The 26,579-nt window shown below is 44.2% G+C and overlaps 1 protein-coding gene across 1 annotated transcript in view; it reads left to right on the forward strand.

The window, feature by feature from the left end:
- Positions 1-26,579, forward strand: part of cobl (cordon-bleu WH2 repeat protein) — a 51,787-nt gene that overhangs the window by 12,808 nt on the left and 12,400 nt on the right. Inside the window, exons 3-10 of the mRNA XM_076280149.1 lie at positions 5,535-5,729; positions 8,477-8,687; positions 13,674-13,902; positions 16,991-17,035; positions 19,766-19,851; positions 20,209-20,289; positions 22,340-22,501; positions 23,165-24,017. Coding sequence (XP_076136264.1) covers positions 5,535-5,729; positions 8,477-8,687; positions 13,674-13,902; positions 16,991-17,035; positions 19,766-19,851; positions 20,209-20,289; positions 22,340-22,501; positions 23,165-24,017 — 1,862 coding nt within the window. The remainder of the gene's footprint in view (positions 1-5,534; positions 5,730-8,476; positions 8,688-13,673; positions 13,903-16,990; positions 17,036-19,765; positions 19,852-20,208; positions 20,290-22,339; positions 22,502-23,164; positions 24,018-26,579) is intronic.

A 26,579-nucleotide genomic window follows, 5' to 3' on the forward strand; every position in this document is an offset into this window, starting at 1 on the left:
CCTCCCATGGCCTCTCAGCAGTAGCAGGGGATTAGCATCTGAGCGCTTCTCTATGCATCAGCAGAGGTGTAGTGGACTGGCCAGTGGAGTGTGACTTAAGTGACCTGAGAGGCAAGAGATGAATGTTTTCGGGGATAGATTTTCAAGAGTGTGTGTTGGAGTGGTGCGGCAACCCTCCATTTGGGATCTGGCAAGGAGGATCCATTCCAGACGGGTTTATTTTCTGTGCTTTGGCCAGTGCCCCATTTAGATAGATTACTCCTAGTCAGTGGTCTCTGAGTACCATAACAATAGAGATCCTCCCCTTCACATTCATATCCCCACAACAGGACATTTGGCATGGGGTCATTTGCATATGAATGACCATAAATCCAGACTGCTCTGGGACAACATAAAGGCCCATTATGCCTCTGGCGAGGTAGTGAGTATCTTAAAAATAACTGTCATGAGTTTGCACTCACTGCCATACACTTTTAACTTTGTCTGTGGATAAAATTTTACTTGTCCATGAGTGCAGGCGTCCGAGTGTAAACACTGCTCTAACACACACAAACACACACACACACACACACACACATACACACACACACACACACACACACACACACACATTTGTAAACTGCTCAATCGGTCAGTCTGGGGCAGTAGGAGACCTTTGGCCCTTAACTGGAGTGAAGGTGTCTTGCTGTAATGTGGTATATAGGGCACATTTTTTATACTCACAGTTTGTTCATTGTAACTGTAGAGCAGCTGTTTACCCAACAAGTGTTGATGCTAATTGTGCATAATAGCCTATACATTGTGAGGGAATGTAAAGCCATGCATTGTGTCGCATTGTGTCCTGAAAGGCTCTGGCGTTTTGGTGCAGTTAGCTTACAGCTTGTCGAGGGCAGGTTGAAAAGAGCCCTGGGAGAGAGAGAAGTGGGTCAGATCAGATGCCCTGGGACTCCTCTGTGTGTGTGTGTGTGTGTGTGTGTGTGTGTGTGTGTGTGTGTGTGTGTGTGTGTGTGTGTTTATGTTTCTGTGTGTGTGTGTGTGTGTTTGTGTTTCTGTGTGTGTCTGTGTGTGTGTTTATGTTTCTGTGTTGGTGTGTGTGTGTGTGTGTGTTTACAGTATGTTTTTCTGTGTGTGTGTGTGTGTTTATGTTTCTCTCTCTCTGTGTGTGTGTGTGTGTGTGTGTGTGTGTGTGTGTGTGTGTGTGTGTGTTCCTTTGGCACACCTCTTATCACCATGTTTTCTGCAGGACACACGCATTGAGGGGTTTTCTGCGACTTCTTTTCCATGTTACAGGAAATATTTTTTTTCTCGATGTTCCAAGGACTTGCTGGTCTTCAGTGGAAGTTTGCTTTAGCACTCGTTACTGTGGGAAAGATAGCTGTTCTGCGCTTCATGTATAACAACGCCCCTTTGCTGTTCTCAAATCACTGGAACCCGCACTCTCTCTGTGCTTATTGCTTAATTATACCACTGTGTGGTTGAATGTCCTATTGTGATATGTTCTTTAGCTTTAGATATTTCTGTACAAATGGTGTTCTTCTGATACCAAAAAATATCACACATCTGACCCTGAGGACTGTGGACAGCACTCAGTGTTCAACACTTTAACAGAAGCGGCATTTAGAGTGGAATCACTGCACAGTCCAGGGCAGGGGTCCAGACAGGGTGTCAACTCAGACCCTCAGCATGAGTAGGAGCACATGGTGCTGCAAAACTGCTCTCATCTAGGCCTCTGCCAAAACAAGTCACCTTCTCATCTGTAAGAGGAGTCACCTCCTCATCTGTGCCATTGCCCAAAGGAGTCACCTCCTCATCTGTGCCATTGCCAAAAGGAGTCACCCCCTCACCTGTAAAAGGAGTCACCTCCTCATCTGCACCACTGCCCAAAGGAGTCACCTCCTCATCTGCACCACTGCCCAAAGGAGTCACCTCCTCTGTTCACCTCCTCTGCCGTGCACTTAGATCACTCTGTGTGTGAAGTGATCCTCCTCTCCCTCCCCAGAGGATTAATGCCGTCAGGCGTTCAGGCGTTTGGAGGAGCTGAGGCGATGGCTTTGTCTGTGAGGGCCCGGCTCTTCCCCTGAGGCCTGGACGTGTTGAGTTATGAAATGAAGGGAACTGAAAGTGGCTACAGTGCCAGTCAAAAGCGGAGGGGAAGGAGGAGAGGAGGGGAGCCTGAGAGCCGGGTCGGCTCCATTAGTAGTCCAGTCGCACCGCAGGTTGGGCCTTTAGCATTGCCAGCTCTGAAACTGAGAGCTTTCTGCTCCCGCAGGAGAGCTGGAGGTCTGCTGAAGGGCTCTTTGTGTTTGAGAAGTGTGTATGTCTCATGTCTGAGGTGTGTGTGTTGGAGAGTGTGTGTATCCATGAGGGGTTTTGAGTGTGTGTGGGATGAGAGGTAGTGGCAATGTGTGTGTGTGTGTGTATGTGTGTGTATGTGTGTATGCACTTCAGCCCGTGAACGTGTGTTACATGTATGTGTTTGTGTAAGCACACAAGTGTGTGTGTGTATGTGTGTGTGTGTGTGTGTTTATGTTTGTGTATGTCTCTGTGTGTGTGTGTGTGTGTGTGTGTAAGTGTATGTCTGTGTGTGTGTGTGTGTGACCTGAGAGCTGTTTTGTGACCCCTTTGTGGGAAACAAGAGGACTGCTCCCTCTTCCCCCTCCCTCACCTGACCAGATTCTTACTGATTATCTTTCCCTCATGAAAACTTGGCCCGCTCCTATTGACAAAGCATTGCCCAACGATAAAGCCCCGCACCAAACACTCCACACCGCACTAATGATTGACAGGGTAAGGCCGAGGTCTAAATCCCGTGGCACGTTCACCAGCTCTCTGAGTCAGCATTAGGAACCTCTACCTCTCTCAGATCAGACATGCTCCTACGGTCCTCCAGCTCCTAGGAGAACCACTGACACGGGCCTCAAGCGTTCCAGACGAGACCCGACCCAGGGGCTAGCCTCTGCTGTGAGTGAGATGGCTTTATCTTGTGCTAATATTTCCTTAGTGAAACGGAAAGCAGGTGTGTATTAAAAATGTGATCAATCAGTGGAGCGTTAGCTCAGTGTTAGCCTGTGCTTGCTGGACACACCTAGATCCTGTGAGAGTGTAGAGACTGACAAATATTGACAAATGGGAAACATATCGTATTCAGCTGTCGAATATCACTGATAGAATGGCTTGTTATTCTTCTCTGATTTTACATTTTTACTCAATACTATCTGTTGTTTATTGATTAATGAAGATTGTACCTGCCACAGGATTGACAGCAATGTTTCTTGATAATTTGCAGAGGAAAATATTGGATTTAAGATTTTGGTATCTCCTCACAATATGCCTGGACAGTCAGAATGTCTCACCTTGTTTTTCTAGACAGAAAACTGATTTAACAGACCTTATAATAGGAATCTAACGATGCACAGTGAATCAATACAAATGTGTGAACTGATTACAACCGATTGAGATAACCAAATAGATCACGATGCAATTTTTTTAACAGAATAGGGTCTAATCTGCTTTTGATTTCACTTGTTTGACATCAGACGTCACACATGTGATAAAACACAGACATCCCGATGATTTGGGAGTCAGATTGGTCAAAAGATTTTTCTAATCACGAGAAAATCGTATTGTGAACTTAAAATCGTGAATCATACCGAATCGTGAGTTGAGTGTATCAGTACATCCCTACTCATATAACCAATTAAACCGATGGGTATTTAAAGACAGACAGCACCAAATGAATCAGAACATTGGAGTATAATGTAGGGCTGAACGATTTAGGGAAAATATCTAATTGCAACCTTTCTGACAGATGTTGCAATTTGGTTTGTGATATCAATTGTGAAAGTCAAGCTTCAGTTCAATATTCACGAATACATTCCTTGACTTTGAAGTACCGGTAGTAGTTTGTTTATCTTGTATTATTGGGCAAAATCAGCGCTACTTCTGCTAGCCGTTCTTTGCTTTCAACACACTGTTGCCTGTAATGTTTTTTTAAGTCGCTGCTTGTTCATTGTGTTACCATGACGTAGCAACTGCTTGACAAAAGGTTTTACATGTTTACTTGTTTACACATCTCTTCTGGTAAAAGGGAAAAATGTTTCACAAATAATCATCCCAGTCCCAAACTGTATGATGAATTGCAGCCTTCCTGATTTGCTAATGGCAATTTTTAAAGGAACCGTATGTAAGAAATTAATTTCAATTAATCATAAAATGGCCCTGATATGTCACTAGACATTAAGAAATCATGTTCATTTCAAATACTTATATCACTGACAACAGTAGTCCGGCCAGGATATTGTCATTTTTAAAGTGAAGTTGCAGCCCTCAACTGATGTTGATGTTGTGTTTTGTCATGTCATGTTGTGTTTTGGCCTGATGCGCCACCCTCCACCTATCTACTAATCACAGGTCAGTAGTGTTTCGGCATCCGGGTTGGCAACCTCGAGTCGGGGGGGGGGGGGAAGGGGATACACCACTGTACTCTATTGTTCCTCGTTGGTGGCCAGCCAGTTCCTACAAGGGCAGGGACATCCCTCTCCATTTTCAAAAAACTCCTGAAGACCCAGCTCTTTAGAGAACATCTCCTCTCATAGCAACACTTACAACAAGTCTTGCTGATCCTAGCACTCACCAGCCGTCTTAAACTGACAAGTAACTGTTAAAAACAGCACTCAATGATGCACTTATTCTTACTGTACTCTAATGCTTTTTAAATTGTCCTAAAATTGTTGAGAATTGCTCTAAAACTTAAACTGTTTACCATGTTGTAAGTCGCTTTGGCTAAAAATGCGTCAGCCAAATGTAATGTAATGTAATGTACAGTAATTTGAAAGTGATTGCAGTACCAGTTTTGGCCACAATCTTACATATGGTTCCTTTAAATTAAAAAATTAAGAAGATTTTGCTAAAAAAAAAATCGATCCGTTTTTGGAAAAGTGTTGGAAAGAAGAAGTATTTATTGTGAAACTACAGAACTTTAAATAAGTGGTTTCCTGAGATGTTGATCTGTAGGGGTCTTTATGAGAGGTGTGGAATGCTCCATGGTGTTTTTAATGATGTGACAGTACATTGATTAGACCAGCCCTCTGCCAGCAACGTTGATAACAACAACAGCAACAAGGCTCCTGTCTACACCCAACAACAGACAGATAGTAGACTGCTAACTGCCTGTATGGCTGTGTTACGTAATACTGGTTGATGCGTTTAGCTTTATCTTTAAGAGGGTCACCTGAGCCTGACTCCATGGGCTAAATGAGCCATGCTATGGTCCCACGGTTACATCACCATACACTCAGATAGCCATGTGTGAGTGAGTGACTAGTCATGCCTGAAGTGTGTGAGTGTGTGAGTTTGTGTATGTGCGTGTGTGTGTGTGAAGGTTCATTGCGGACGCACAAGTGTGTGTCTGTGTGTGCATGTGTGACTGTTCTTGCTTGATGCATGTGTCTGCGTGTGTGTGTGTGTGTGTGTGTGTGTGTGTGAGTGTGTGTGTATGGTTGCTCAAACCTGACGCGTGTGTGTGTTTGTTACAGCCGTAAGATGAAGAACCCGGCCCCCGCTCCCCCAGGCCCCCCTCAGCCCACTCCCCGCCGCCTGCCGCGGAACATCGTGCCCGACGGTGGCGTGGCTGTGAGCGCGGACATCAAGGAGAACGTCCTGCAGCCCCACGTGGAGCTCCAGCTCAGCCTGCCCAGCGGCGCCCACACCACCAGCACCTTCGATGGCAGGTGGGTGACCGCTCATGCTCACACACACACTCACTCACACACTCACTCACACACACATTCGCACTCACACCATACATTTATACTCACGCACACCACCAGACTCAAAGCTACAATTCTCCAATAATAATAACTTGAATCGGCCTTTGCAAGTGTGTCACTTTGGGTAAAAGCATCTGCTAAATGCTTTCTATAAACTCAAGCCAGTCAAGTGATCTTGTTGCTTTGACAGAGTTTTAAGTTATATCATTGTGTAATGTCAAGTGTATTACATTACACATAAAATAGACTGGCTTAAGTTGAGTCAACAAATCCTTTTGACAGAGTGAGTGTCACACTGACATTCCACTCACAAGATTAATTCAAATACAGTATATACCATTTAATATTTGAACTAATGTAGTCATGTCTATGGTTTGATCATTCATACTTGCCAGCATCTGTTCAGCAGCACCCAAACTGCCTGCACCTTTGATGGCAGGTGGGTGATCGGCCACCCCACTATCACCCACAAGGACCAGCCACAGAACTTAGCAACAATCAACACTCAGTTTTTTTGGAGGTCGCTGAATATCAAGCATGATAGCATGTCAGTTTATATTCAGTCAGGCTTATTCAGTCACAACTTAGTCACTGAAATTCTTGAATAAAATACATGTGTACATTGATTACAAACACGTGAGTGTTCTAACTTCTCAGTGGTTTGTTCTTGGTCTTGGTGTTGGATAAACAAGGTTTCCACTTCCTGCTATCTACTTTCCATTCTCCTTCGAAGTCGTATTTATTTGTGGCGTGCATGTCGCACAGGCTAAGCTGCCAAATGCCAGTGGGACCTTAGACCAGTGGCGTATGCTGAGCTGGGTTACTGTACGCGGGGGAGAAAGTCCCCTACCGTCAGTGATCTTGTGAGGCGAGACAGGCAGCCCTTCTGGGCCAGCATTCTCATGAATGACACTGAGATGAAACCAGGTCACCACCACAGACCAGACTATTACATTACATTACTAGTCATTTTGCAGATGCTCTTATCCAGAGCGGCTTACAGTGATATCCAGTCCCCCAGGAGCAGCTTCAGTTTGGGGTTACTTGCTCGGGAGTGCAGTGGTGGTGGTTCCTGTGATGGCTCTCCAGATCCCTCACCACTAGACCACCACTACCACTGTATTTGCATGACACATGCATGACTTTCACTGAAATTAAGTGAAATGTTCCTCTCTTAAACTCCCTTCGATTTCTTTAAATGACCTGTAGTATTAGGCAGACTGAGACACTGGTTTTAATGTGGTATGTTTGTTATGTGCCTGATATTTAGGGTCAATAATATTTGACAGAGTCAGTGTAAAGGGAGTGGTGTTGCTTGACTCATAAAGAAGTTATTTTGGGTCTCTGGGTCGGTCTGTGTGTGAGTAAGAGAGAGACTGCTGAAGTGAACAAATATGCAACATGGTGGACTGTTTTTTCATAATTGCATGTGAGAACAGTTTACACCATCACAGCTTTGTGTAATATGTTTAAGAATTAATTTATGCAATTAATTACAATTGCATCACTTTGTTTGGACTTTAGGAATGCTTTTACAGTTACATAATATACATGTCTGTCTACTGTAATGTGTGTAGACGTGTGCAAGTCCAAACCTTTCAGAGTGAAAAAAAAAACTTGAAAAGTTATGGAAAATAAACATAGCAACCTGCAGTACTGGAATATCCTTGGAAATGGATGAAATAAAAAACACTTATGTGTCATAGAAACAAACGCCATGGCAACAGCAGGTCTCTGTCTTGGAAAGGAGAATTATATTTGTCTACTGTTCAGATGTCGAGCAAATGACAGGGATGACTTTCTGTTGGCAGATCTCTGAGAGCTCCCAGAGCCCTGCCTAGTGTCATGGGAATCAGAAAGAACTTGTCATTGTCCGACTCAGACCTACAGGAACCTTTAGCTGGGAACCATGAACCGCCACTGGTTTCCATAACAATGGCTTTTCTCGTTTAACCTACTGTGTTTGGGCTAGCCACCGCATTTTACTGTACATCCAGGAGTATACATGACGTTCTGCATTCTGTGTGGCTTTCCGTCTCTGTCCCAGACAGTGTGGTGCTATTGTTGTGCTTTTATAGACCGTGAAATCGCAGTCGTCCTCTCAGTTTGGTGAACTGGCCCATATTCTGGAAACCCTGAACCAATATTCTGGAAAACAACTCCCATCATGCCATGTTCAGACTTTTTCTGAAACCACTGACATGACAGGAAATGGCTCAGCAAAAAACACACGCACTTTAGTTTTCCATAGGGCAAAGATTTAGTGTGTTTTAGTTGCAGTTGGCTAGAATTTTTTTATTTATTTTTTGCTGTGTAAAAAATGTCTTATTTGCTAATGCGAATCTAATACTCATTCATTTGAACATATCTATGTGGAGTTTTGCATTCTTATATCCAGTTTAGAGAGTAGAGTATAGAGAGTTTAAAACCACCAAAACCATTTTTGTATCAGAGCTCATCTTATGACATGAGTGTGTGTACAACTAAAGTGAGGTGAATCTGCTCCTCCTCTCACGTCTCCCAAAACTGAGCGGCCATCTAGACATCAGGTCACATGACACCACCAGGTCATGTGACCTAATCACTTGCCGACCTATCAGGTTTGAAGAGGTAACCCTATCCCACCTTGAAACCTCTCTCTCTTTCTCTCGCTCTCTCTTTCTCTCGCTCTGTTTTGCCTTCCCTTTCCTCTGTCATTCTCTTTGCAGGAAAGCTCTTATGGACCTGCTTGTGGAGGTGTGTGGTCAGTACCACCTGAACCCGGCCTACCACACCCTGGAGCTGCTGTCATCAGAGGGACAGCCTGTGGCCTTCAAGCCTAATGCCTTCCTGGGCTCTCTGGATGTAGCCTGTGCCCTCATTAAGGAGCGTGTGGTGGATGAGAAGCTAGTACGGAAGCCTGTGCCCAGAGTGCCAGAGGTGAGCTCCAGAGCCATGCTAATTAGCATTGTAGCACAACCTATTCAATAAGGCTACTTAGCATTGTAGCACAACCTATTCAATAAGGCTACTTAGCATGGTAGCACAACCTATTCAATAAGGCTACTTAGCATGGTAGCACAGCCTATTCAACAAGACTACTTAGCATGGTAGCACATTCAAGTGAAATGTATTTTGAGGCTGTACGGTATGTTAGCAGACTGTATTCAGATTGTGTTTACATTGTTCTTTACATTGTCATGTTGCAAAGTGCATCATGCTCAGATTCTGGATGAGAATAAAATAAATGTAGTCTAAGTAGCGGTTGTAATTATTTTTGTTATTTGTATTTTAACCTGTTGACAAACAATTTTTGTCATTTGTATTTTACCAAGTGCATGTGTAGTTCCCTTCATGTAGAGTAGTGTAGATATTCTGACACTGACTTAACAGAGTGATGTATATCTGTCAGCAGCACCAGTTTGCCTTTACAATACTTGTGCAATACTTGTACTTGTACTGTTGTGTACTGACAGTTGTTTACTGTCAAGTTTTTTACATTAGAAAATCTCATAATCGCATGATCTCATATCTTTAATGAGAGCCAAGACCATTTGATCACACTCTGATTTGATCACTCTGACTGCACTGTATGTACAAGACAGTATTATACTGCTTGTGGTGTTGTTGGAGTGAAGGAATTGTTTTGCAACAGGTTTATGTAATTGGAGTCTATTAATTGTACTGGAATTGTACGTGTTATCAACTGTACGATGTTATGTTATCTAGTCTTTATTACGTATGTTCAAACGTGCAGTCATAAATTCACAGACACACAAACGAACAAGCATGGCCACAGGCACAAATACACATACACACACACACACACACACACACACACACACACACACACACATACACACACACACACACACACACACTAACACACATACACACACACACACACACACTAACACACACACACACACACACACACACACACAGGATTTTGTTGTAAAGTGCCTTGTCTTCCGTTGCGTTTGCCCTTTGGCTGCAGAGGAGGCGTTTAAAAGGGTCCAAAAGAGCCGGTGCTGAGGTACAAGCTGTCCTGTGTGGTCTTGCTCTTGCGTGTTTCCCGTACTCCCTTTCTTCCTTTCACTTAGGATCATCACCCCTTCCCCTTCTCTCTCTTTCTCTCTCTCTCTCTCTCTCTTTTTCTCTAGTGCTCTCTCTCTCCCTCTCTCTCTTTTTCTCTAGTGCTCTCTCTCTCCCTCTCTCTCTCGCTCTCTCTCTCTTTTTATCTCTTTTTCTCTAGTGCTCTCTCTTTCTCTCACTCTTTCTAACCCTCTCTCTCTCACCTCCCCACGTCGGTGTGTGAATTTTTCATGATGTCGCTACCTTTAGTTACCATGTATTATTCCTGCTCTTTCTGGCTGATCCTCTCTCTCTCTCTCTTTCTCTGGCTGAACATCTCTCACTCTCTCTTCTTTCTCTCAGTCTCTCTCTCTCTTATCTCTCTGGATTGGAGTTAGGATGGGATGAAGAGTGAGAGAGATTAGTTATCTCCTCATTGCAGTGAGGTGAAGGATCATGCCGATCACTCTGCATCCCATCCAGGATTTATTGATCCAACAAACCGTCTTGGCTGCTCTTCAGTCTGAGGCCGCCATATTTACATACAACTCTAATGTGTGTGCTTGAGTGAGCCATGTCTGAATATAACTCATAAAAATAGGTACATAGATCTTGGCTCGTGACTGTTTGAAAATGTAGTAATAATTAATATATTGTTAGTTTACAATAATCGATTTAGTCATCAGGAACAGGAAGTACTCCAAATATGTTATGCCTGGTTTTTTAGGGTTCTGTTTGGAAAGCGGTAGGTAATTTCATGTCATGTGAGTTATATTAGTTTGGATAGTGAATGCTATGCATGTGTTAGTCCTTAGTGTGTGTGTGTGTGTGTGTGTGTGTGTGTGTGTGTGTGTGTGTGTGTGTTTGTAATTGTGTTTGTAGGGTGGTGTGGTGCAATTCAGTGAGAGAATGAAGTTTTCCACCCAGCTCTCAGACAAAATGGCCCTCCCTTATAGTGTTATGTTATTGGTTCTCACTGGTGAAAAAGGTCATCCACTGCACTGTGAGTTTAATGATGAACTTCCAGCTGAACGTGTTCTTAGCACTGCATAACCTTCCAACCTGTCACACACGTCTGTGAATATTTTACAGTGTGGACGTTTTATCCTCTGGTGCTGGGTGCTGTTGTGTACTACCGCTGTGCTGTGCTCTAATCATGTACAGGAGGTGTATATTAGAGGAGAAATCCGGTTTTCACATAGATCTCCATTTCTCGAGTTCACCAAGTACTGTTGGTATGAAAAAAATATATATATGTGAAAAATAACAGATGCAAGGCTGGTGTCCTTCCTAAACCCCTAAGCGCCAAGGTGTCAGAAATACTTAATCTTAATGCTTACCTTTTAATCCTTGCAGTGCCTTGTTCATAAGGGCCTGGATTGCTTTGGGATTCACATAATTCACTTACTGGTCCCACATTACTGTAGGATCCAATGTCTCCAGATAGTTTATATGTGGCTGTGTGAGGCAAGTTGGATCATTTCTGTGTCCTTCATAGTGAGCATGCTTCTGGACTTATTTTGATGGTGTAAGGTTAAATAGATGGCGTTTCCCAATATAGCTGTGCACTTTGTGCATACTTTCTGTCTGTCTTTCAGTCCTCTTGAGTCCAGGCTCGCTAATGCTCTCTGAATGGTCATCAAATGCAGACACAGAACACAGAGTATCTACATGCACAGGGCCAGTCCTGCACGGGTCCAATTTTTTAAATCCGTACCCACCCGTACCTGCCATGTTTAAAACCGCATCCGACCCGTTTTCCGACACCAGAGCTAGTTAAAATCCGTACCCGAGAACTGGTACCCAAGTTAAAATCAGTCTACCACCCGAGTTAAACAGACACGTTTAAGGAACTAATTACACAACCATTAACACTGCAGATCCAACTTCAACTGAAGTTGACAGGCCTATCCTACATGATGAAAAGTAGCCTAGGCTACCACAATACAACACTCGAGTGATAACGTTTTACCACTCTTCAAGCAGATACGGCTACAAGGCTATCGCCACGCAAATGCCTAATTTAGGATTCAAACACAGCCTTGCACGGTTATAGTGACCAAAATTATCACAGTTTTCGGTATTATCACGGTATTTCTAAAAGTGTGTTCAATATGTTCGGAAAGCACTGATGGGCCTACACAAGCTGAAATAGTTTCAAAAAGTGTCCCGTTCACTTTTTTCTTCATGTTTAATTGGCTATGTGCTTATAGCTTAGCTTACCCTACCATGACTTGGAGTTTGCTATTTCTGTTATTTGGATGCAATGAGTGAGACCAAAGTAAGCGTTCAAAATAAAACTTTAGGCTACTGTATTCTCCTGAAAACGTGAGTGGAATGGATTTAATGTGGACGCGAACATAAAAAGACGCAGAGTGGCTACATGATACAGTGCACATTTTCCGGTGAAAAAGCCTTCCGCCTTTTAAAATCAGGTGTAGCTTAATCCGAATCGTAGTTAAAACCATCAATTAGACAACAGAATCAGTAGGTTACCAGTTTTGTTCCATTGTACCAGGCCTACTGTATGTCAAAAGCAGGCTCGGATGAAGCTGGGAAGGATTAAACACATGGTTTCCACACCGCGGTAATCAACAGTGATAATCATGATGTTTGAAATAAAAACGGTAATTATGATCGTCAACATTTTTATCGCGGTTTACCATTATACCGGTAATCGTTACATCCCTAAGCAGTAGTAGGCTAGCCTACATTAAATGAAGGAATGATTCGGTCATAGCCTACATTATGCATTAGCCTATGAAACTTTATGGAAATAGGCATAAGACGTGTGACACTATCCCGTTTATTTGAGTGCAAGATTGAATGGGAAAAAATGTGGCCTACCTTTTCCCACGCATAGGAGAAATCTCGCTCGCTTGCAGGGATGTCAATAGATCTCACAATCTAAGCAATATTGGGACATAAACGAGCATGCTCTCTCCACCATGACAACATGTCAAAAGAGTCATCTTTAGGTGTTTTTTAATCAATGTAAGCAGCCACTTTGTTCTGAAAGGCTGCCGGCAGATCCCGCGCATGTGATTTTTAAAGGTGAAAGTATAGGCGTAGAGAGTTTTGGGAAGGCACGTACGAAACATGCATTTCAAATGCTTTTATCAACTTGAATTGCAGGCATATTATTTAGGATGTGTTACTATGTAGAAAATATTGTTACGTATGCACGTGATGTTTATGAAAGGCCAATTCCAATTAAGACCCGTGTCCACCTCCCCCCCCCCCCCACCCCCCCCCCGTGTCCGACCCGACGACCCGCACCCACATCCGACACAGTACAATATTTTTCACCAGTTTCATCAAAATGTGCGGGTCACCCGTCGGGGACCCGTGCAGGACTCTGGCACAGGGGACACACATATATAATTGTCGACAACAGTTCTCCAGAAACATGCCATTTTTGTAGGTCTAGAAGCATTTCAGCTTTTTTCTCTGACTTGTTCTCTGAGTGCCAGGCTTTGATGAGAGGCCATGTGCCCCTCTGTCTCTCCCCTCTGCGTAGTGAATGGTTTGAGTCTCTGTCTTGATCAGAGGGTGACCCAGTTGCATGTTGGCCCTCCTGCCCTAGGCCCAATCTCTTGTACTGTAGGTCCTCTCCAGAATCAGGATCCTGTGACAAACTCATGACTTCTTTTCCCTGTGTGTGTGTGTGTGTGTGTGTGTCTGTGTCTGTGTGTTTTTCCATATGTGTGTGTGTGTGTTTGTGTGCGTTTATGTGCATTTGTGTGTTTGTCTGTGTGTGTGTGTGTGTGTGTGTGTGTGTGTGTGTGTTTGCGTGTGTGTGTGTGTGTGTGTATGTGTGTGCCCACATGTGTGTGTGCGCCCATCTTGCAGAAAAGCGTCCGTCTGGTGGTGAACTATCACCGCTCCCAGAAGACTGTGGTGCGAGTGAGCCCACTGGTCCCGCTGCACGCCCTGGTCCCGGTCATCTGCCAGAAGTGTGAGTTTGACCCGGCCCACGTGCTCCTGCTCCGCGACAGCGTCAGTCGCCACGAGCTCGACCTGGACAAGTCCCTCTGCGACCTGGAGATCCGCGAGCTCTACGCCTTTGACCAGAGTCTGGGTAAGCACTCACCTCCCCCACACACACACCTCCTTCTTTCTCTGTTCTCACACACATGACTGTGTAGGGTTGTCTCATAAAGCTACACACAGCTCTAATACAGAGTGTGTGTGTTTTTAAGTGAAGCTCGTAGAATTAGCCATGCATCTGGTGGAATATGAATTCAATTCACTTCAATACATTAAATTCAGTGTGCTTTATTGGGATGACATTGTACAGTATTGCCAACGCATTATTTAATTAATTGTAAAGTTAGAAATTCTTAAGACTCTTTAGTTTACTAAAGAATGTGCTTAAAAGTGTATTTACCTACAGGTGTTAGTACAAGAACAAGAATACTTGAATACTTTGGAACATTTTATTTGCGTGTGTGTTTTCTGTGATGCACTGCTATGTGGGTCTGTGTACTTAATAAAATACCTTTCCAGAGATGTTGGTATCAGTGTAAACAGAGTCTACATCAAAGGCACCATGCTTTGCCATGTGCCAAAATGTATTTGAGTGTGGATAAAGGGTGGACAATGGACCAGCTCAATGTGTACCTTTTCAATGTGTACGCTGTCAGCCAGGGCAATACATCATCAGTTTGTTAAAAGTGGAACACATGATGTAGGCATATGACGTTTCTTGTTGTGTCATAGTGTGATGATAGTGATAGTGTAATGATACTATAATGTTATGTAGCTATAGTATAGTAATATCATAATGGTATAGCTATTGATATCTCGGGATTTGTAACTCTTGTGAGCTACACACCTTATATTTGTCACTTGTTGTATCAGATGATCAGACTGACTCAATCCAGGCTAGAATTGGTCCAGAAATACTGGCTGGACATTGGAACATTTGCTGTGGAACAAGGCCCTTACAGTGAGCACGAGCAGTCTGGGATGAGCATTTGTCATTGTACATAGCCAGCTGCTCAGATAACAGGCCTTATGTTTGGATTTTGTTTATTTGTCTTTGTAGGTTTTGAAAGGAGTCTTTTTGTTGTGCATTCTAAAGACTTGTGTAGTTGTTTAGTTAACATTGGTTAATGGTTATCATAGTAAACTCCGAGCCTTTGGGCTTCTCTGTAACATGTTCATGGAAATGTAATAGTTTTGATCATTCCGTCTGAATGTGAATTATTCTGTGAATATCTTTATGTGTCATTTCTGTCAGGGACTGAAAACAGAATGGTTTTCATTTTGATTCGTTCTGAGCAAAAACATTTCTTCGTTCTTGTTCCAGTGTTCCAAGACCTCTCCTCTAAATGGTAACCGGTTAGAACATTGTAGAAGAATGGTCAATAATGTTTCTTTAAAAATGGCATTGCCTTTACAAATTGATTTATGGCCAGTGGCACAATACTATAGGCTTTTTTTACCCAACAGCCTTAAAGCTTAAATCAAAGCACATTAGATATCAAGGCTAACTGTTAGCCTATATAATATTAGATCTTCAAAAATATCTCATAGCTTAACTTCAGGCACAGAAAATGTCCTTGCTATAAGCCCTGTAATAGCCTAACCTACAGTATGTGTGGTGCTACCAACTGCATGACTGGCCTATAGATACTGTATTCTCTTAGTGCAGGGGTCGGCAATTACGTTTGGACCCGGGCCAATTTTTTTTCAGACAATGGCATCGCGGGCCATAGCTTTTGTAATGGGGGGGGGGGGGGGTTATAGGCCTACTATTTAAATTATTAATTATTATATTATATTAAAATAAACATCATCTAACTTTTAAAATGCATTTAATTTAATTCCATTAAAAACGTTTATTTGCTTATGTGCGCTGTTTTTATGCCGCCTGCTGCATCTCCTGTCGTCTCTCATGAAACAGGCGACTTGCCTAGCAACTTGCCGTAACTAATGTGTAGGCTACAAATATTATTCTTTTGGATGACGTGTAAATGATTAGCTGAACATTGCTATATGCTAGTTATCGATGCAAAATGTCGTTGTCAAAAGCCTTGAAAAGAAAAATTGATTCAGAATGCAGGACCTACAAAGAAGAATGGAAGCAGAGGTATGTGTTGAGCCTGCCTGCATTTCTTAATGCCAAGCCTATTAATTTAACGAAACATAGGCTATTTTTGACCTTGCCCACTGGAAGAGGGAGACAGGACACTGTTGTTTTTTTTTTGCACAAGATTACGCGCACTCGCGTGCCAATACCGTTCCGACCTGTGCGTCATGGATAACTGCAAGGATGTTCCACCTGTTTTGTCACTTTAGTAGGACTATCATCTATACCTCAATAAATGTTTTGAAATTGATGGGATTGCTGTAGGCCTTTTTTTCTTTTTAAAAACATGGGGTTAAAAAAAAAATTCATTCAACAGCAAATTAACGTCATCTCGCGGGCCAGATAGAATCAATGGCGGGCCAAAATTGGCCCGCGGGCCACTATTTGCCGACCCCTGTCTTAGTGTCTCTGGTAGCCTATGTTATTTCACACAGTGTTTCAGTAATTTAGGGCTACATACTTGGAAAAGGCAGCAAGATAGTGTTGGATATGAAAATCCTTTTTATCAACTAGTAGGTCTAGCCTATTATACTATAAAATCATCCTATAAGGGGTCTGGGGAACACTGTGCGGGCAGGTGACTTTAAAAGTCTATAGACTTTTGAATAATGAATTAATCCGAACAATAAATACTGTTTTTTTTGCCGGTTATCTAAAATTGAAAATAGCGTTTTCACTCCAGAACAAGTAAAATTGATTTTGTTCCGGTTTCGGTTACGTTCATCCAAAAAAAAATTTCGTTTCCGGTTTTCGTTCTTTGAACCGTTTCTAATCCCTGATTTCTGTTGGGATAATCAGAGTAGAAGTGTAATAGAGTTGGTTAGTTAAAAAGGGTAGTTCCACTGGCCTTCTGAATTCCATTCTGGTGCTTCACGGGACTCTACTGCATCTTCATCTGAGTCCATGTTAGTCTTTGCTGCTGCAGCACAATAAAAAGTGTGTGTGTTATGAGACCGACTGCTTGTCTTTGTCTGGTTGCTCTGATTGTGTTGATTGGATGATGTGGTCCAGCCTATTCAGTGGTCTGTATGAGTCAAGCTCATCTCAGTCTCCCTCATCTGATTGTTTCCAGTTCTGCAGCCTAAAATGGCCTCCGCTCCTGCCCTTAACTACGCAGGTACCCCCCACTCTCCTCTGTTCTGTGTGTGTGTGTGTGTTTGTTTGTGTGTGTGTGTGAGAGTGTGTCTCATCACGCAGCCCTGTCAGTTTTGCCACAACCCTGCGGCAGACACCAGACACGTCTTCAGAATAACTCTCCTCCTTGTCTTCTCCCCCTACTCTAACCACTGGGTGCTCTACGGTTTACTGATGGTTGTGTTGATTTTAAGAAAATACACATCCCTTGTTTTCATAATCCCTCTGTCTGTAACCCACCAATGTTTTTGTTTTGGTAGTTGCAGTGATGTAGTGATTTAGGTGAACTATTCGTGTTCTAATTCACTAACAGGATCCAATCATGGTGTGGATTGCAGTTGTAGGGCCCTATCTCGGCGATCTAAAACGCATGGTCACTGGTGAATGGCTTAGGGGTTTGTCCAGTCCACATTGGGGGTGGTCTTGTTATCAAACGTTATCAAACGTCAGGCGCCTGCCACAAAAAGGCGGTTCTCGTGTTTCTTAATCAGGGTGTGTTTTGGGCGTAACATCCTTTAAACCAATGAAAATGACACCTGTCATTCCCTTTAACATCAAACAGCGCATCGGTATTTTGATAGTCAGCGGCAGATTTGAATAGCCTGGGTGTTCCCATGCTGCCGATTTGATTCACGCTGCTAAGGCAGCCTGGAAACTACCGCCCTAATTTTTGCCTTAGATAGGGAACCAATCACAGAACAGGGGGGAAAGCAAGGCGATGATGAGCTATGCACAGACGCATTTGATAGACATCCGTGGCACCCAATAAACGGATCTGGGCATTTTTTTCAAATACGAGAAAATGAACGTTTGGTTCCCAGACCACGTCTCATTGAGAAGTGGTGGCACTAGCCAGGCTAGGATTTGAAGGAATCTTCTTGCAAACGAGCCCGTATGGAACAGGTATTCCACTAAACCATGCTTTACTAAAACCTAGCAGCGTATAGCCCACACGCATCTGCACTCATCTATTATTTGAATTCATTGGAAAAGTGAAACTAACTTCACCATGGTGTCATAGTAAAGGACAAAACAGTTATACACAGTTAATTACTTTCACTATTGACTGACAATGGGTTACCATCGAAAACATAGCCTGAAAAAAGCAACACTTACCCCAATAATGTTCGAATGACTGAATAAAAAAAACCTAAGGATATTTATCCTGCAGAGGAGTTGCTGCTTACATCTTGTGACAGAACGTCTTCAACGGTGCTTCATATGCGGTTTTCGCTATAGACCAGATTTTTCTTGGTCAGTGGCGAAATGCTTTTTAGATAATCTTGTAAGATAGCGATTTTTAGATAATGCGCCAAACCACACCTTACTGTAGGTTGTAATTGCTACACCCCTGAGCGCATTGTTCAATAAAAGAGACGCACATGGCGACAAATTCGAGTATATGATAGGAATACGCTTTGCGTCGTGATAACAATATGCTTTGCACTGAGTTTTAGATCGCCAAGAAAAGGCCTATAGTTTGTTGGTGTGTGGAATGACTTTAACACTCTGTAGTGCCATCTGCTGGTAAGACTAGGCACAAGTATTTGATATTTATATAGATTATAAACTGAATAGGTGGTTGCAAATTATTCCTTCAGATGTTAGAAGGAGTCTAGTAATTATTTATTGGGACCAGCTCAAACACATCACACCAGAGGACAGCTGATGCCAGAACAGACATGGCCATCATGATAAGACAGTTCTGGGACAGCTCTGACCTTGCAGTTATCTTCTTCTGTCTGGTGTAGTGTTCTACACACAAATGAATCTGCTGCATGTTGTGAGAGGGCAACGTCTTTTCTTATGTGGAATCCACCGTCTTGGTCTCCTTCTACTAAAAGTCAACAAGGATTAACTCAATGATAAGTCTATGTGGGATAATTTTCAACCATGACTAACTAACCTTTAAAAACCATGATTTCAACTAACAATAATATTGTTAACAACAAACAATATCATATTATTTTTGCTGGCTGGTCACCATGGTGATAACCCCTCCAGCTTCATATTCACTATGGTGATGCCTTTCTTGCTTAAAGTGTAACTCCGGAGTAAAAACAATCTAAGGTTTATTTATGGCAGTTAGCAAATTCAAACTTTTGATTGAGAGCAAAATTACGTTAATTGATGGCGTTTTGAGCTAGATCGTTTATTTGCATTATCACTAAATGGGCTTACATGTCGCTATTGTATACCACTAACAATGCTCAAAATATAATTACACTTTTGTGGTAGTGAGGTGAGGGTTTCTACAGACAACCCGAAGTATTGTAAACTTCGAAAGTGTACAGAGGTTATAACAAGACCTGTATCTGTAAGAAGAAAATTCCATGGCTTCCTGGTCTGGTATGGTGAAATCAGCGGGCGTGTCCGATCAAATCAGCGCTGCGCAGATCTGGCTAAACGTAAGGCATGTTTGTATTGAAAGATTCAGCCAGATCTGTGCAGCGCTGCAAGATCGAATGAAATTGAATCGAATAGAAATCGAATTATAAAATAGCGACATGACACCTTGCCCTGTTAGCATCACTGTAAGCCCATTCAGTGATAATTCAAATAAATGGTCTTGCTCAAAACGCCACCAATTAATGTAATTTTGGTCTCGATCAAAATCTTGAATTTGTTAACTACCGTAAATAGACCCTAGGTTGTTTTTACTCCGGAGTTACACTTTAAAGTTCACCTCAACAATAACCTCCTCTCTTCCCAGAATCCACCTGCTCCACCCAGAGTGTCGGTGCTGTGGAGAAGAAAGGTCTTCTGGGATTCTTTAAGTTCAACCGCAGGAAATCAAAGGTGAGAGACAGCAGCCTCTACTTCTGCTCTTACATGACCACATGCCCCTTCCTGGTTTACAGATTGACTTGAGAATGTTTCAACTGACTGAACATATGCCTAGACAAGCCTTGCCGTTAAATGCTTGTTATGATGGGTATATTGGGGTGGTGGTGGCCTAGTGGGTAGGGATCTAGCCTACCAGCAGCTACCGCTATAATACCCCGGAGCAAGGCACTTAACCCCAAGCTGCCTCACCGGGACTGCCCCTGTAGTTAGTTCACTGTAAGTTGCACTGTATACGTGCATCAGCTAATGTGATGTTGGAGAGGAGCGTTTGTGTCTGGTTTGCATGCTAGCTGTGCGTTCCTGTTTCAGACTGACTCGCTCTCCTCCTCTGACATGGAGGAGGTTGATGGTGATGGTCATGTTGTTGAGAGTGCTGAGAATGACCATTATGTAAGTACTAACACCTGTCCTTTTAAAAGTCAAATTACTAACACAGTCAGTCAATCGGCATGACAAACTCTCCCACTGATTCACAAATCTCTCCTAATGAGTCCTGAAATATTTCCTGAAGTAAACTGATTACCACCAGGACAGGGCACAGCCTGTGATTTCGAGACTGAAGACTTTTGGGAGGACTTGATGGGAAGAGTGTTACTCTTTTCTCTTTTCTGACTTTTTTGAAATAAAGGAGATTTTCTTTCTGTACTTACAGAATCTTCCACAGAGGAGTGATTAATTGGATTGTTTTACACAAGTCAGTCAGTCAATCACAGGTCAGGATGCAGTCAGTCAGCCAATCACGGGTCAGGATGCAGTCAGTCAGCCAATCACAGGTCGGGATGCAATCAGTCAGCCAATCACAGGTCAGGATGCAGTCTTGGCTCATATGGTGCATGTAGGTCTAATTTTGTCTCACCAGCGTGTGTTGACCATGATCAACAGGGCAGATCACAAGACCATGTTTTATTATGCACTGGTCAGTCAGAAAAGTCAGGGCAAAACCACTTAATGAATCTGTCTGCCATGAATCTGTCTGAATAAGATTTCCACATACTTCTCTTATGCCTCTCATTCCTTATCATGTTCATTTCCCAATTAACCTAGTTGCGTATTTCCCGAGAAACCGAATCAATTTTTAAACCATCTTTCTTGTCCACCTCAATATACAGCTCTGGAAAAAAATTACATTTTTCTGATGTCATCATACAGTTGCTGAGTGACATTTGAATAAGTTGACGCGTCATATTCAAAATTAAGAGACTACTACAGACTACAGAATATGACCATCAAACTCATTCGTATGTCACTCAGCAATCGTAGGATGACATCAGAAAAATGTCCAGTGTCTGTCCAGGTTCTGTTAATTTTTTCTAGATCTGTAAATTGTGTGCTGGTCATAAAAGAATAGGTGACCGAAGGTATGCACTTGTACTTTCTTGGTACTATAAAACGTTGTCCACTCATTGTAAGGTCAGAAGCAGACCTTCACTTGTACTGGGAATTCTAGTTTCTTTTTGTTTTCCTCCCCCAAAAGAGAGAGAGAGAGAAAGAGAGAGAGAGAGAGAGAGAGAGAGAGAGGGAGGGAATTGCAAGGGTAATGAGGGAGAGAGGCAAACAGAAAAAAGACCTCTAGACACCAGAGATGGCTACACTACATGACCTTTATCAGTCACAGAGCAGCTCTTGTCCTGGTGAGAAATCCCCACCTCTCCTTTCCTCCCCCTCACCTGCTCCCAGGGGTCCGGCTCGACCAACTACACTTGCACACTCTCCCCTCTCTCTGTCTCTCTCTCTCTCTCTCTCTCTGTCTGCCTCTCTCTCTCTCTCTCTCTCTCTCTCTCTCTGTCTGCCTCTCTCTCTCTCTCTGTCTCTCTCTCTGTCTCTCTCTCTCTGTCTCTCCCCTCTCTCTCTCTCTCTGTCTCTCCCCTCTCTCTGTCTCTCTGTCTCTCTCTCTCTCTCTCTCTCTCTCTCTCTCTCTCTGTCTGCCTCTCTCCCTTCCTCTATCTTTCTCGCTCTCTTCCTGTTTTTCTCTCACTGTTTCACTGTTTTCACTCTTCTTCTTGTGCATGTGTGTGAATCCTCCTATATAATGCCCACAGGCGTGTGTGTGTGTGTGTGTGTGTGTGTGTGTGTGTGTGTTTCGGGGCATCTGTACTGACATTTCTTTGGTACTGATGAGTCATAATATCTGTTCCAGATTCAGCTGTTGTTTGGGTTTCATGGCCTATTGTGTGCTGTGTGGACACTACATTCACACCATGGCATATTTATTTATTTATTTACACACAGATCTACACACCATTGGTTTTGCATGTGTGTCTATGTTTGTATTTATATGGGATTGTGTTTTATGGGATTGTGTCTGTATGTATGAGTCGTCTGTGTGAGAGAGGGGTGTGTGTGTGTGTGTGTGTGTGTGTGTGATTGAATGATGTGTGTGTGTGAGTGAGTGAATGTGTTTTGCACAGTCCTCTCACCCTGTGTGGCTGTCAACTCTCAGGCCCTATCAGGTGTGAGCACCAGTTTGGAGGCACGGCCTAGCACTCTCGGCCAATCACAGTCAGTCATGAACATCAGCAAGATGTCCCCCAAAGTGGAGCTGAAGAAGAGACGTGCGCCAGCCCCACCCCCCACCACACATCAAAGCTACGGCAGCCTAGGGGTGAGCCACACACACACACACACACACACACACACACACACACACACACACACACACACACACACACACACACACACCAGGCTTGTGCAAAATTCCAGAATTGAATTGAAACTGGCTCTTAAATTCCAATTCAATTCTTGAATTTCACTTGCATTTCAATTGAGGAAGCAGAATTGCAATTAGAATTGTGCACAACCCTGACACACACACACACACACACACCTCAAAACTACGCCAGCCTAGAGGTAAGCTACACACACATGCACACACACAGACACACACACACACACACTCACATATACACTTTGGAGTTATGGAAGCTATACTATAGTGCCCACTCACCTCCCCAAACACATTTAATAACAGACCTAAAGAGACTGTCCAGTGATGGAATCCCCTCAGTTTTCCTGAAGCTGTGCTATACCAGTGCTGAGGTCACTAGTTCATGGACTGGGTAGTGCATTCAGTGTAATCTAATAGTTGTAAAAAATAGTGCTTTAAAGTGTACTCCCTGGCATGCTCATCGTCTAGGACAGAAACTCTTTTGAGAGCAGGAGAAGCATGAGTGTTGATTGTGTTTGTGGCCCTGGTGGCCTTGGTCTAACCCATAGGTCTAACCCGTAACTCTCTGTCTCCCCCTGCTGGCCGTGTGCTGTCCTGCAGATGCATGCAGGCTGTCCCTCCACTAGCAGCCTGCTGAAGAAGCGCAAGGCTCCCGCGCCCCCTCCCACCCCGGCTTCCCATTCGCCCACCCCGACCCCGACCCCTCCGATACGCAGTAGCCCTGACAATGTCCCCAAGGCTGCCCCTCCGGCTTCCTCTGCCCAGGCCACCGCCACCGTTGCTGTGGCCGCCATCACCGCGGCTACGGTCGCGTTGCCCCCGGTGACGGCGGTGCGTCGCGCGGCCCGTCAGGACGACTCTGCGTCGGAGGTGAGCGGCGCCAGCGAGGAGTCGGAGCGCGCCGCCCTCTGCAGCTCCAGCAGCTCGCAGGCCGACTCGGTTCCCAGCAGCCACCTGGACGAGGTCGCCACCAGCAGCCAGGACGAAGAGTACGAGGAGGAGTATGAGGAGGTGGACGAGGAGGAGGAGGAGGATCTGGAGGTGGACGAAATGGAGATGGAGCTGCAGGTGCTGCAGCAGCTGCAGCAGAGGTCACGGCAGCAGCTGTCCCAGCCGGTGGTGGTGGAGCGATTGCAACACCGGCAGCAACCGGCGCAACTGCAGAGCCAGGGCCTCCGAGAGCACCAGGCCTCGGAGCCCAAACCGCAGACACAGACACCGAAGCCACAGACACTGAAGCCACAGACACCGAAGCCACAGACACCGCAGCCACAGTCGCCGCCGCCTGCACAAACGCAGCCTCCTCAGCTGCCCCAGGGTCCGAAACAGCAGGAACAGCAGCAGTCGGAGGAACAGCTGCAGGACAGTGACCGCAGCACCACGAGCGCAGAAACCGGCTCCACCGTCAGCCTGAGGATGGACGAGTCCGAGAGCAACAGGCATAGCGCCATAGGTGAGCTCCTCTCCACAGTGGTCACAGGGTTGTCAGATGGTCAGATGGAGTAAAGCCTTATTCGTCTCAGCTTTGTGTTGTGTTGTGTGCACATGTTTTACAGCAAATGGAAAAAAAATACAACAAAACATTTCTGTGTACTGTGACACATGTTTAACAAATGTTTGCTTGATTAAGCGCTGCTTGTTTGTTTGTTTGTTTGCTCAAAGGCAGTGCTATATGTGTTTGATTTGTCCATTTCTTGATTATTTGTCCAAAATATGTGATTTCCCTATTGTGGACGCCAGGCCTTGTGCCGTGTTGATTCTCTGATTTCTCCAACTGATCAAAAGGTTTCTTTGAATTACTTCCGGTCAAAATTCTGTGGACGGATAAAACAACAGTGGACTAGGATCAGTGGACTAGGATATCCTGTGTTCTATGTGATCTTTGGTGTGATTTTGTTATGTAATAATCAGCCAGACTGGCATCTCATAACATGGTCTTGAGCTCATATAGAAGCTACGCAGACATTCACCAAATTAGAAATATAGTAGTCTCACCAGCCTCAAACACACCAAATCAAAACAGGGTTGCCCCAGTCCGAGAAGAACAACAGAGTTGGGGCATGTGTGGGCATTACACTATGGAGTGGTCATCTCTTCCTCCTACCCACACGTGGGATAAAGCTCTCACCTCAGTGAAGCAGAAAGATCCAGCTCTCTACACGAACCAACACATTTCTGGGAAGGAATTCATGCAGTGACATGGCGTGCTCGTTTCAGGAAGTGCTGACTGCTGTGCTATTCTACTCTGGCATTTAAATATGCCCAGCTTCATCGATCATATATTTAGGAGAACTCCTGACAGGAGGAAGCCATTAGGTCTAAAGGCCAATGCCCACTGGCAGCAAGACTCGCGTCTATGGATTTGGCGCTCAAGAGACAGGACAGTTTTTCTAAACTTTGCTGTTGACATGCGCCAGACGCCGTAAGTGTGCTTCGCTCTGTTAAAAGCGATGGAGTTCTAAACTCTGGCATCACTTGACACGCGTCAGACGCCACCAGTAGCTGTTGACCTTAAAGACATCGGTTCTAATGCCAATCGGTTCTAAAGCCCATCGGATCTAAAGCCCATCGCTATTGGATCATGGGTTAGTATTTGGTTAAAGTTCAGGTTTAGGGTCGTAGTTAGTAATTTGTAATAAAGTACATATTCATGAAGTAGCTAGTGAGAGTAATTATGTAAATAAATACATTGTAATAAGGATAATACCTCAGTTAGGTAAAAGCCTTTCTGCTATATGCTAGGCTAGCTTTCCCTCAGGTGAAAGCAAAAAACACTGGATGATGGTCAGTCAGGCTCTAAGTGGGTCCCTCTCCAGTTCTGAAAAGTGCTATATCCTACAGTAGAAGTAAAAAGTTATCCTTCCTTTCCTCCAAGGAAATCCTACTGTCCCGCAATCTGACCTCTCAGTCACCCTCTCTCCTCTCTGCCAGACGCGGGGCGACAGGTGCCAGTCAAGCCCCGACGGACATCGCTAGGAGACCAGGCGGCCTCCGCCAGCCCAGCCCTCATAGACCGCAACTCCCACAATGCATCACCAGACAGCTTCACAGATATGCCACAACACTGTAGGTCCCACACTCGCATTGATTGATTTGAACCTGAACGAGGTTTCCATGACAACTACAAAGCTACAATCCAAACTGTAGAATTAAGGATAACGTAGCTGGGGGCTAGTTAAAGGTGCAGCAGTGATTTTAATTAATTAATTAATTTTGCCAAACAAATTGCTAATTGCACCCATCCAGCTGTCAGTTTAGTGTATGTGCTACAAAAAGAAAAATTGGGATGTAAACATGGTGTACTGAGCCTTAAACAACAGCCATGTTCTGTGAAACCGAATGGGTGGACTGCATCACTGATCACTCATCAGTGAGCTGTGGGAGAGATGTGGCATTTATCTGCTAGATCTCTTTCAAGGAGACCTGCTATCAGAGGCTCGGTTTGTAGTGATCGCGGTCAGATTTATAAATGGACAATCCTTGATTTTGAGTTTGGATTGTACACACATATGGGGACCTGTCCTCTTTCCCAATAACCGTCACCCGAAACCTTCTAATACTCAATCATTTTGACTCTCCACTCCTCACGCTTGCTTGCTTACTGCTGTCCTTCTTTCCATCTCCTCCATCCGTCTCCACCTCCTCCACCCATACACTCACACTCCACCTCCCTCCTCCACCCACACACTCCACCTCCCTCCTCCACCCACACACTCTACCTCCCTCCTCCACCCACACACTCGCTCTCCTCCACCTCCTCTATTCACACACTCGCTCTCCTCCACCCACACACTCACACTCCACCTCCCTCCTCCACCCACACACTCACACTCCACCTTCCTCCTCCACCCACACACTCACACTCCTCCCTCCTCCACCCACACACTCGCTCTCCTACATCCATCATCCATCCGTCTCCACCTCCTCCGTACCTGTGTCTGCCCATAGCGGGTCATCTCTGGCAGGAGTCTCCGCTAGAGAAGTTTCTTCTAGAGGCTGCTGCTGTTCGTTTATC

The sequence above is a fragment of the Alosa pseudoharengus genome, unplaced genomic scaffold (genome assembly GCF_046254945.1).
Source record: "Alosa pseudoharengus isolate Yale_2024_CS ecotype anadromous, Long Island Sound unplaced genomic scaffold, YU_APseudo_1.1 YU_APseudo_1.1_scf_12, whole genome shotgun sequence".
NCBI classification, from domain to species: Eukaryota; Metazoa; Chordata; class Actinopteri; order Clupeiformes; family Clupeidae; genus Alosa; species Alosa pseudoharengus.